Source organism: Malaclemys terrapin, chromosome 1, assembly GCF_027887155.1.
Source record: "Malaclemys terrapin pileata isolate rMalTer1 chromosome 1, rMalTer1.hap1, whole genome shotgun sequence".
Lineage (NCBI taxonomy): Eukaryota > Metazoa > Chordata > Testudines > Emydidae > Malaclemys > Malaclemys terrapin.
Genome location: NC_071505.1, coordinates 117589813 through 117602434, shown reverse-complemented (window position 1 = coordinate 117602434; position 12622 = coordinate 117589813). Strand labels below are relative to the sequence as shown.

Here is a 12622-nt window from a genome sequence, read left to right as displayed (position 1 = left end):
CTTTTTAAACACTGGGAAGCACTAGAAATCTCACAACAATAATAGAATTCTAAAGCCGGGCTATAATGATCTCTAATAGGATGGCTAAAATACAAACAAAAACCCTGTGGAGAGGTTGTCATCTTAATACGGTAAGAATTTTCCATAAGGATTTAGTTATAAATTCTTGTATGCTAGGTGGAACGTGACTGAGAATGAAAACTGCATAAAACAAAATAAAAAACAGACCAAAGAAGAGTTTAGAAAGTCTGAGAACCAATAAAAACATTTTAAATAACTCCGAGATCACACAGAGGGACAGATTTTGATGCCTTACTCATGTTCATTATTCTATTGCTCTGTGAATTGACTTCATTGGCACCTCACATGGTGTAAGATACTACTCAGTGTAAGGGTATTGTAGTCTGGGCCTAAATGATTAAAACCATCTTTTGACAGGTATTTGAAAATTGTACCTGTGTTGCAGCTTCTGGATTTTCATCTGGAAATGTCTCTGCGGTTCTGGGCCAGTGTGACAAAGAAGCAAACTGTGACATGATGCTTCATTACTTTTTAATATTATGCATAGTCTGCAGCTTAATTTATTCCTTAGGAGCCATGCCTGGATATATGGTTTTAATAAGGTACAGTAGAACGCCCTTATGGTAAGCACATTACTAGAAATTTTATACTAAGGTCATGCGTCCCTATGAGTTGGTGGAGGTTCTCTGTCTTCTTATGCTGATTGTTAGGGCTTCTATTTCAGGATAAGCCTTCTCAACTTTGGAAGGTGATTTTGCTTTTGCTTTTGCCCAGATTAATGGGAGCTCATTGAGCCAATTTACTGAGACACCTTAGCAAGGTGCATAATAACTATGAATTTACTGATTACATCTGCTCAGCATGCATATAAACACAGCCCTGATTTAACTCCCAGAATCTGGTCCCATCTTGCAATGGGCTCATTGCAAAACAGTAGATGGTAATGCGAGGGCAGCCATTCAAAAGTCTTGGTCAAGGATCTCGAAAAGACCTCCTCTTTCATGAGAGCCACTTAATCAAGATAATGGACCCCTGTAATTAATGGCCAAGGTAGTTGGATTGATGCAGAATTAGATTGACAAACCAATGGGAACTTTGTTTCACATTTATATTGCCAACGTTGTTTAATATACAATGCAATTCTCGCTTAGGTCTCTAAAGCCTGAAGAAAAGTCATTTGGTATGGGTATCCATACACTTGCTTCAAGAGTATTTGGTAAGAAATGTTTTAAACCATGCTGTGAGTGCAAACAAGGACAAATGCAGAGGTTGTATTCACAATATGCATCACCACTTATCTGAAAAAAACATCTCTGAACTGCTGGTACAGGGGGCATGGCCAGGCAAACACGAGCTTTGCTTTAGAGCCAGAGGAATCTGGGTGCAAATTAGAGCAACTTTCAGACTGGGCTAATTTATGACAGGGACTTGACCAGCCTACATCTTAAAGCCACCTTGTGCCATTTTCCTCCTGCCAAATGTTCATTGAGTATAGTTCAGCGGGAAGAGAAAATCTCTCCCAAGATATCTTAAATATTTCTGTTTGATGAGTGTGGGCAAATGTTGACTTTGAATGGCAACTACAGTATGTATGTTTTTAAACTGCAGTGTGTATAAAGTGCTAAACAGGCATCAAGGAAGAAACTACTTAGGTGGGAATAAGAGAAGGAGGCTAAGGAAAGAGAGAAGCTTGTATGAACTATAGAGAAGGGGGTTGATGCAGGAAAAGAAAGGAACTGTGATGATCCTATATTTATTCCATTAATCAGCAGAAAAGTGTGCTTCTTACAAAAACATTGAAAAATGTCTTACTTATCCTCACAGTCACACCTTTCTCTCCCTTCTAGCTGGAATTCCATCTCCCATTTATTTTGGAGCTTTGATAGACTCAACATGTTTGAAATGGGGAACTCTGAGTTGTGGTGGTGAAGGAGCATGTAGGATGTATGACATTGTCACATACAGGTACAGTTTCTTTTGCACACCTATCTATATCTAGTCCTCTATACTGTGTTCATCACTATAGTATCTGTTCTATTGATCTTCCTCTAGTTGACAAACCATTATAGATTTGGCCATAAACATATTCTTCATTATTAAACTATTTCCCTGTTAAAGTTACCTTTGCCAAGTATTCTGTTTCCATAACAGCTTCTGAACAAAAGTTTCTTGTTATTGCATCATGCCTGATTATAACCCCTTTCATCACAAAGAATCCTAAAATGCTTTATTATGGTACAAGTATTATTATTAATTATTATTGTGTTTATTTATTTAATTATTTGTATTACCATAGTGCCAATGGGCCCTAGTGATGGACTAGGACTCCATTGTGTTAGGCGCTGTACAAACATCTAACAAAAAGACAGGCCCTACCCCACAGGGCTTCTACCTCTGAAATGCAGCTGCTGCTGTTGGGAAAAGTGAAAGCTGTCTAACAGCTGACAACAGCATTGCATAACATCTTTGAATAGGAAGTGAAGGACATGGTCTCCAAATGGAATCGCAGGAGTAGTTCAGGTAGAGAGAATGTAGTTTTCCAAGTTGGAATTTGTCTAGGATACTATGGCTAAAGCCCTCTGTAGTCCTAGAAGAAATGCTGTGAGAGTTTTAAAGACCACACGTATTCAGCTCCTCATTTATGTCTCATTGAAAAAATGGCCCTTCAGCAGACCACTATCCACTAGTCCTCTGTTAGAATATTGGTTAAATATAGGCTCAAAAGTAAGAATGCCACCTCCTAAATAACCTAAGCGTTACCTCATCCATGTACTGATCCAGTGTACATTGAGATACAAAAGAATCACAGCTCAAGCCATTAGCATACTTTCAGAGCAGCGAGATTTTACAGTGACAAGAACAAAAAGCTATGCTCTAATGCTGCAAGCAGATGTGTTTTTAATAAATCACATCTTTTATTCCAGATGGTTCTACCTGGGACTGCCAGCGATATTACGTGGAGTGTCCTACATCCCATGTGTGTTAATTCTCCTTATTTTAAAGAAACAACTTAAATCTTCTGACGGGAAAACCTTAAAGAGGTCACCAATGGCAATGCAGGCCATAGAAGAGCAAAATGACTGAACAGAGAAGCATTCAAGCTCAGACTTTTGCAGGGCACATCATGAGACAGCCTCATAGTGCAAACTTGAACATATCTTTACTAATGATTGATGACTGAAACTAGTGAACACTTGGACTGAGACTAATATAATTACACGTAGCTAGTTCTCAGTTCCCTTCTTTAAAATATCATATAGAACACAGTAGACAGGAAAAAAGTGTGTGAATGGTATAAAAGCACTGAAACTCTCAATATTATAATAACATAGGAAATGTCAGAGGCTTGTGATCTGAGGATAGTACCGGGAATCAGCTGAGGTGAAATCCTGGCTCCATTGAAGTCAGTGGGACTTTTGCCACGGAGTTCAATAGGGCCAGGATTTCATCCTTGAATTCTACATCCAGTTCTGTCACAACCTCACTTTGTGATCTTAGGCAAGTCATTTAACTCCCCGTGCCTCAGTTTCCCAAGATGCAGGTAATACTTATTTATCCTGTTGTGAGGTGTCACAGCCATGGTCAAATTCCCCTTGCTGGACACTCACAGCTTGCTGTTTTTGGATGCCAGCACTGGACCTGTGTACTTCTGGCTTGCTGAGTCCAAGCAGGATCCAGGCAATGCCTCTGGCTTTGGGTCTCTAGGTAGACACTCAGAGTACAGATCCTACATTTAGCACTTATTTCTGAGAACTGGGACCTTGCAGCCAACTGCTTCGGTCTTGAGACTAGTGCCAGCTCCCTGGGTAGCTTAAGCACACCTTTCCCAGAGCTCCAACCTTGCAAGCAGTTTACAGTTTACCTCTTCAGGGACACAGTGCAAATAGACAGAGATTACAGAAGCATTTCTAACACACTGACTTTTTTCTGTAGACAGCACAAAAGATACATAGATTTAGGAAAATAAGACACTCTTCCACATGAATCCCTGTCTTATTTCCTCACCACTCTTGAGATTTCTTTGGGATGTGAGTCGGTGTCCTTCAGGGTCCAAGGGGGTCTCCTCTGCTGGGCCATAATCCTCCAGTTCATGACTTTCCCTTCAAATCATAGAGTCTCTCTGACCTCTGCAGTCCGTTTTCTTCAGCTTTGGCTGGTCCCACAGTCAACAGGTCCCCTCTCCCTCCTAAAGCCTGTCCCTTTGTTTCTCTCTTCGAGTCTCTCTGTATTTTTAAAAGGCTGTACCAACACCTCAGTCTCTTTGTTCTCCCTCTAGGGAAATTCTACTGCTCCTCTCCCCAGTCCCTGTAGACAAGTCATGTTCAATTGGATCTCTTAGACTTCAGCCATCACACTGTTTTAAGGTGCTCTCATTTGAATGTGAAGTATGCGTGTTATTGACTCTCCATTGTCCCTGGTCTGGAAGGGATGTGACACCAACCCTGATAGCATATGGCTGACTTAACATCCACTAAAGTATTCAATGATATAGCTGCTGCTGCTTCATCCCCTTATCCCATCAACCAGGGTTGAGTTATCATGCAAGTATCAGCCATCTACATCTGTCTGAAGTGGCACTAAGGTCCAGCTGTTTACCATCTTCTTTGATGAAATCCACCCAACACTTGTTCAGCTTTCCTTGGGGTCTCTTTCCTACCTCCCTTTCCTCCCCTGCTGTCTTCACTAGGTCCCCTCCATTCATCCTCTGCATGTGTCCAAACCAGTAAAGTTGCTGTCTTTTATGATATTGGGCTTCATTGCCTGCGCAGGTCACTGCTTTTTGTCTGACTCTTTGCTCTGACTGCTACTCCCCCTGACCCTTTGGAGGTCAGTTCAGATGCTGGGTGCCAGAAATCCTATTGGCCAGTGACTGCCAGACTTAAGGCGGGTAAACTTCTGGTTTAGACATGAAACACACTCCCACCAATAGCAGTAGTCCCTCGTGGAGAAGCATACTGGCCAGCCTCACTCCTCATTATAACCAGTATCTATTACAGCCCTTTGATAACTTGCCACAAAAAGAAAGAAAACCGCTTGCACCAACCTAGTCATCTTGTGCCAGAGACTGTAGTGAGTTGGCTGAGGGCCTTTCTCCATTTAGACTAAGTACTTGCTCATTCTCTTCTCACCTTGTTGCCTTAGACCTGGTGGACCGTTAACATGAGGTACTAGTGTTGCCTGTTACCCAATAGCAGGTTTCAAAACATGGATGGGTTTTCCTTCTCCTAGGTAGTCTGCCCACCCAGCTAAGGGACCTCACCTACCCTGAGCTCTCTGGTTATTTTAAAGGCACCAGATATTTGCTTTTCACACCCTCACTTTTAGTAAAAACATATGATGGGAAATCAGTGGCTACTGTAGATACCAGCTTTTTTTAGGCATTTTATAGATTCTGGGAGGTCATTGCCAACCCCACTCTGGCCAGAACAGCCCCTTTGGGAAGCACATTCAGTAATATAGCAATTTTATAAAAATCAACCAAAATTCATAAATCGGACATAGACACATCACCCCAAATCATCACATGAGGATTAGTTAAAGTTGTTTGTACAGAGCCTTGAAGATGAAAAGTTCTCAGCATTTGTGTGTGTTGTGACAAATGGGCACACCTAAGGAGGAAATAAAAAACGACACTTGTGAGGCTTGGTCTACCCTATATTGGCATAGCTGTGTCAGTCAGGGGTGTGTGAAAAATCAGACCCCTGATCAACACAGCTAATGCTAACAAAAACCCCAGCATTGATGCAGCCATGGTGACAGAAGTGTGCTTTTGTTGGCATAGAGAACATTGTTGGGGAGGTGGTGTTCCTACACCTGCAGAAAAACTCCTTCTGTTAGCATAGGCTGTGTCTACGCCAGGGGGCTATGCCTGCATAATATGCCAACACAGGCACTGTAGTGTAGAGGTAGCCTGAATTATACGTAATAAAAGGGCAAAATAGCCTTCCTTTGCCAATTGTATTGATGGCTGTGAAATAGCAAATTTTCCCATGTTTTTCCAATTTGTATCTGCCATGGTAAATGATAGAAGTCACTAATTTTTATTAATTATTTTATATCTCCCATATGGAAGATGCTCTAGTGACGATCTGAACTGGAGCTGCCACTAACCAGCTGTCAGAGATTCGAACTCTAGTGAGCAAGCTCCCCAGCAATGTCTTAAAATGTGGAGGGGCAGGGAGGAAGGAGAGAGAGACTTAAAGATGTCTTGCATCTCCATTTGGCATCTCCTTTGGACAAAGTGATTTGTAAATTGCATCTTTTTTCCCCCCTCCCATATCTAAGGCTTGACTTGCCATATGTGTTATCATTGGAGCTTAAAATGGAGAGAACTTGCATGGACAGCATGACATCCTATTAAAAAATTATCCATTTTTAATGAATGTAAGCCAAAATATTAAAAGTGAGGGAAAAGCTCAGCTTAGTCATGTGTTTGCGTGTGTGCGCATGTTCGTGAGAGCCTTTGAAAGTGTATGTAAAGGGCACCACCAGTTTATATGTACTTTTTGAATATAAAATATATTTACAATCTCTGGCCCAAAAACAGTTTCTGTGTATTCTTTTAATTGTTTCATTTCACATTGAAATACCTTATTTTGGCAGGTATTTTTCAAGCTAGTGTTTTGAAGCAACAGCCTGAGAAGTATACATGTGTATAGGCTCTAAGCCTGGGCTGCCACCATCTGATGGGCTTTCCCAGAAAGACAAGAATAGCTACTGCTGCTCCTGAACCCTTTATGAACCCAGAAAGGACAAGGAGCCTCTTCCTTTGATGCTGCGGAGTGGAAGGGCCAGGTAGGGTGACCAGATGTCCCAATTTTATAGGGACAGTCCTGATTTTTCGGTCTTTTTCTTATATAAGCTCCTATTACCCCCCACTCCCGTCCCGATTTTTCACATTTGCTGTCTGGTCACCCTAGGGCCAGGAGTCCTTTTCCAGCCTAGGATGGGCAGAGAAGAAGAGGACACTTGGATCCCTAATAAATCCTGTGTAGGTGTTATTGTGGTTCTCAGCTGGCCCCTAAATGCTACTGTGGGAAGAGCGTTGTCTGCAAAATGCTATTATGGAAGAAATGCAATTAAATCATGATTTATTATTATTATTGATTTAGATCTATAAAAATACTAAAAAAGGATGCCTAGCCACACACGTCAGGCACCTTTGACATTATTTAGGAATCCACCCTTCAGGTAGCACTACAATTTAAGAAGTAATGAATGGCAATAGATATAGTGAAATTGCAATATAGTAGCTTCACTCACGTTCCTGTTTCTAACACAGACTGGAGCAGCTGCTGTCCTCTCACATTCTATAGCAGGGGTGGCCAAACTTACTGACCTTCTGAGCTGCATATGACAATCTTCAAAAGTTCGAGAGCCTGCCAGGCTCAGGGTTTCAGTACCGCAGGAGGTACCTGCCAGGGCTCGGGCTTCAGCCCTGGTCCTGCTGAAGCCCCGAGCCCCATCAGGTGCCTTCTGTGGGGCTGAAACCCCAAGACTCCCCTACCTGCTGGGCAGAAGCCAGAGGTGATGCATGGGCACCTGGGGTTACATGTGCCCTCAGATTTTTGCCAGGGTTTGCTGGTCCCACTCAGTTACATGGTGCCTCTGGGCCCCCTTCCTGCACCACAGCAGCTGGAGCTGTGGCCATGAGGAGAGGCAGTGGCAAACAGCTGGTAGCAGCAGGGAGAGCCTCTGCTTTTGCTGCTCCCTCTTCCCACACAGCTAAAGCAGTGGCCCCTCCCTGCAGCTCCCAGCTGTTAGCTGCTGCCTCTCCACACTGAGCTAACAGCTGAGAGCTGCAGGGAGGGGGCTGCTGAGAGTAAGGGGGAGGGCAAACCTTTAAATTGTGCCCCCCCCCCACCAGCAGGCACCAGCTGTCTCTGGCAAATGCCCTGAGCTCCCCCACCCCCACCAGTCTGGTAGGCGGAGAATGGAGGGGCATGGGTGACTCCAGGAGCCGCACTTTAACTGGGAAAGAGCCGCATGTGGCTCACAAGCCATGATTTGGCCATCCCTGCTCTATAGGAAGAGTGAATGGGAGAGAGTGCATTTTGCTTCTGGAACAGTGTGTGACCCTGATGATCAAGCCTCCTGTACCCTATGGCAAGCTGGATCTAATGTCAGCAGCCAGGTCTTTTGCACCACACCAGAATGCTACCATATATATATGTCAGCGTCTTTGAAATTTTTAAAATGGAGGGTTTGAATGAACTCTTTGTGAAACTGAATAATGCTTTCAGTAAGTAATGCATTCAGTAGCCGCTGTGCTACTACTTTTGACATTAAATTCAATTTATTTTAAGTCTCCACATTTCCAGGGACTAAGTCAACCTCTGCATTACTCCAGTTTTACACTGGTACAACTCCATTAACTCAATGATGAATCAAGCCCTCAGTGTTCAGTATGCCATATATTTTTATATTGATAATGTAGACCTGCATCATAGAAGATTTTCATCAGGAAGCTGGAGGTTTCAGTAACTGGATAGAGGAGATCATTCTGGCTTTTAGGCACATGAGGTGGTGTAAGAAACTACTTGGCATTGTCGCACATTAGAAGGATGTTTTTGCTAAAAAGAAAGTAACGGACTTATTAGATAAGGGAAATGCGGTGGACCTAATATACCTGGATTTCAGTAAAGCATTTGATACTGTACCCCATGAGGAATTATTGGTTAAACTGGAAAACATGGGGATCGATATGAAAATCCAGAGGTGGATAAGGAATTGGTTAATGGGGAGAATGCAGCGGGTCGTATTAAAGGGTGAACTGTCGGGTTGGAGGGAGGTTACTAGTGGAGTGCCTCAAGGTTCGGTTTTGGGACCCATTTTATTTAATCTATTTATAACTGACCTCGGAACCGATTGCAAGAGTGGGCTGATAAAGTTTGCGGATGATACAAAGGTGGGAGGAGTTGCAAATTCGGAGGAGGATAGGGATATTCTGCAGGGAGACTTGAATGAGCTTGTGAATTGGAGTATCAGAAATAAGATGAAATTTAATAGTGAAAAGTGTAAGGTGATGCACTTGGGGATGACTAATAACAATTTTAGTTACAAGATGGGGACACATTGGTTAGAAGTAAAGGAAGAGGAGAAGGACCTAGGGGTCCTTGTGGACCGCAGGATGACTATGAGTCGACAATGTGACGTGGCGGTGAAAAAAGCCAATGCAGTCTTGGGATGTATTAGGCGAGGTATATCTAGTAGGGATAAGGAGGTCCTGCTTCCGTTGTATAAGGCGCTGGTGAGACCTCATTTGGAGTACTGTGTGCAGTTCTGGTCTCCCATGTTTAAAAAAGATGAACTAAAACTGGAACGGGTGCAGAGAAGGGCGACTAGGATGATCAGAGGAATGGAAAACCTGTCGTATGAAAAGAGATTAGAGGAGCTTGGGTTGTTTAGTCTGACAAAACGAAAGCTGAGGGGGGATATGATTGCTATCTTTAAATATATCAGAGGGATAAATACAAGGGAGGGAGAGGAATTATTCCAGCTTAGTACTAATGTGGACACGAGAACGAATGGATATAAACTGGCCGTGGGGAAGTTCAGGCTTGAAATTAGACGAAGGTTTCTGACCGTCAGAGGGGTGAAATATTGGAACGGCCTTCCGAGGGAAACGGTGGGGGCGACGGACCTGTCTGGTTTTAAGATAAAGTTAGATAAGTTTATGGAGGGAATGGTTTAATGGTAAAACATAGTAGCCAAGGAAAACCAAGCAATGGTACGTAAATAGCATAATGGCCAACAAGGGTCAGGCTAGAGACTCTTGCCTACATGCTCGGGGTATTACTGATCGCCATATTTGGGGTCGGGAAGGAATTTTCCTCCAGGGTAGATTGGCTGAGCCTCTGGAGGTTTTTCGCCTTCCTCCGCAGCATGGGGCAGGGATCACTAGCAGGAGGGTCTCTGCCGATTGAAGTCACTAAAACACAGGATTGGGGACTTCAACGGCAGAGTCCAGGGAAGGGTCTTGTGGCCTGCAGCATGCAGGGGGTCAGACCAGATGATCATAATGGTCCCTTCTGACCTTAGAGTCTATGAGTCTATGAGTCTATGAGATCATCAGCGCAAATAGTTTAAAATGTTAACAATTAAATGATTAGGTTTCAGAGTCAACACACCATTGAGCTGAATAGGAACAATTTATATCAGTCTTAGAGTTCTTTATTTAGGCTGCCTGAAAAGTAACAATCTTGCTTTGGTTCAAATTTGATTTACATTTCTAGGCTGCAAGGTCTAGACATTTTATTTTTAATGAAAGTTGGGGGGCATGATTCTGTTGCAAGAGGTGGATTCTGCAGCCACAGATTAGTGGAATGCCTGGGGTCCAGCGGTTGATGCTAGTGAGAAGCATGTACCAACATGTGTAAACAAATCTAAAGATGCATAAGAACAAGCACAGAGAGTTACAGCTCCAGACCTTATTCTATAGGGGCCAGAAGTGGAACGAATTTTTCCTACCAGGCTGTGGAGCTACTCCAATGCCACTACTTCTGCCTTGAAGTTGCTGTAACCCCTGCTGCTGCTGCTGCACTCCTTTGGACAAAATAGGTGGTAATCAGTCCCACATTTCCCCCTCTCATGTCCTGTGGCCATCCCCAGCTGCAAGGGGCACGGAGGGGGCCTCTGGAACTGGGCTATGCAACAGTCAGGGACTCTGCATCCCTTGTGGGGGTTTCCCACATATTCACATTGTACAGACCTACTTTCTACGCCCACAGAAGAAAGGGAAGGATCTTCCCCAAAGTGTATACATTAGGTCATCTAAATTATGTTTTACTTTTGGGGTGCTTATGTGTGTTTGAAACATCTGGCAAAATTTGCATTGACTTTAATGGAGCCATAATTTCATCCCTGGAGGTTAATGTTTCCCGCTCCAGTTATGTGGTACTTCACTGTTGGGTTTTTCACAGCTAATTCTTTTGAAAAAAATAGGCCATGCCCCTTCTCGCTCTCTGCACCAGCCAGCAGAGCTGGACTGGAGCACTGTAGGGAGCGGGAGGAGGGGTATATAATGCATCCAGTAATAGCAAGCACAGTTTTGTGTATTTACCCCAGACCTCCGAGGCATTGTGCTTGCCTGAAGCAGGGTGCCTGCTTCAGTTTTTTCATTGTTCTTGTTACCTCAAGTTATTTGCTTAAAGTCACCATCCTGCGCTGTGGTAATTATATTCTTCCAAAGCTAGAGTTAAAATCTCTCAAACATTTCTCTCCAGTCAGTTTGGTGCCAAGGTAACCTGGGAAACTTGAATAGATACAGGGCTCTGAAGTCCCACAGTTGTGTGCAACAACAAAGCTTAGTTTGTTACCAGTTTCAAGGGAACACTGCCAAGGATTTCTGGACTATTTAACTCACTGTATTTTGAAATTGTACTAATCAGGTAGGAAAATCCTCAAAGTTTTAAAGATTAATTCTTTTAGTTGATATGTTCACTCTGTTTTTAATCTACAAAATATGCTTCTCAGTTCATATGATTCAGAATGTGGACATTAGTAAAGGGACACCATAAACAGATATTTTGAAATCAATACCTGTCTATTTAATCTATTTATCTATTGAGAGGCAGGCATGAGAGAGAGAGAATGGTGTACAGGTACCACAGGTCTTATCAGCATTACTTTGAGATGGGCATATTACTTGCAAGTGCCAAAACCATATGTGCATTATACAGGTGATCACAAATGACTGCTAATAAAACCTTAATAACATGTCACACCATCATATGTCTGTATGTCCCATGTCTGTTACAGAAAGCTTTTGTTTTTAGTATTGTTTTTGGAGATTAAAAAATGTATTGAAACTATTTCTTGTATTTCTCCAACTATAAAGCCAGGTGACTCAGATTTTCATTTGAGTTTATAGGTGTTCGCTGGCTAATGACCTTGAGATATATCCAGCCTTCCAATAATAAAGAGGTTAATTCTGCTGTTTATTCTAATGTATTTCTAGTCTCTGGCTCCATTAATAATGCCACCTCATAAAGTGCACCCAAACACCTTGGCTGGGATTTTCATAAGAGCCTAGGGGAGTGAGGTAGTGAACGTCTATTGAAAATCAGTGGATTTTGGGTTCTTAAGTCCCAGCCTTAAGGAACAATCTAAATGATTCTGCATTATGGTGGAAAAGCCAGGTTTAGATACAGGGTAATATTTTCAAAAGCAAGGTAGTCCCACTTTCAAAAAATGCCCTAGGCATTTAGGATCCTAAGTCCTGTCAGCTTTCAATATAACTTGGTTTCATATGTGCCTACGTCACTTTTGAACTTGGAATCTCAGCTCCTATGTCAGTTAGGAGTGTTTGAAAATTTTAGCAATGAACTTGTTTCAATTTGCCAGGCTGGTAGTAGGCTAAGCAAGACAAAGTTATCTGCCAAATATGCTATAGTCCTTGACAATTTACAGCTCCCCATGCCAGATCACATGTGTAAAGGGCTTTTATTAGTGCCTAGGGGAGCCAAGGCCCAGATCCTCAAATGTATTTAGGTGCCTAAATAGGCAAAAGTGCCTATTCTCCAAGTTGGAGGTCATGTATCACATAATTATTGCCTCCAAAGATAGGTGTTTGGAAAATACAAAGGGAAAATGCCAGTGA

At 42.6% G+C, this 12622-nt stretch overlaps 1 protein-coding gene and 1 long non-coding RNA gene across 6 annotated transcripts in view; both read left to right on the top strand.

The window, feature by feature from the left end:
- LOC128841417 (solute carrier organic anion transporter family member 1A2-like) overlaps window positions 1–6556 on the top strand; it is a 33951-nt gene extending 27395 nt beyond the window's left edge. For all 5 annotated transcript variants that reach the window (XM_054036430.1, XM_054036421.1, XM_054036412.1 and 2 more), the window contains 4 exons: window positions 439–623; window positions 1173–1237; window positions 1869–1986; window positions 2946–6556. In XM_054036430.1, coding sequence (XP_053892405.1) covers window positions 439–623; window positions 1173–1237; window positions 1869–1986; window positions 2946–3105 — 528 coding nt within the window. In that variant the 3' untranslated portion in view covers window positions 3106–6556. The remainder of the gene's footprint in view (window positions 1–438; window positions 624–1172; window positions 1238–1868; window positions 1987–2945) is intronic.
- A 9-nt stretch (window positions 6557–6565) lies between these two features.
- Window positions 6566–10695, top strand: LOC128841438 (uncharacterized). Its single transcript, XR_008445838.1, has 3 exons — window positions 6566–6816; window positions 6942–7012; window positions 10463–10695. It is a non-coding gene; the product is annotated as an uncharacterized LOC128841438 (long non-coding RNA).
- Window positions 10696–12622: the final 1927 nt, after the last annotated feature.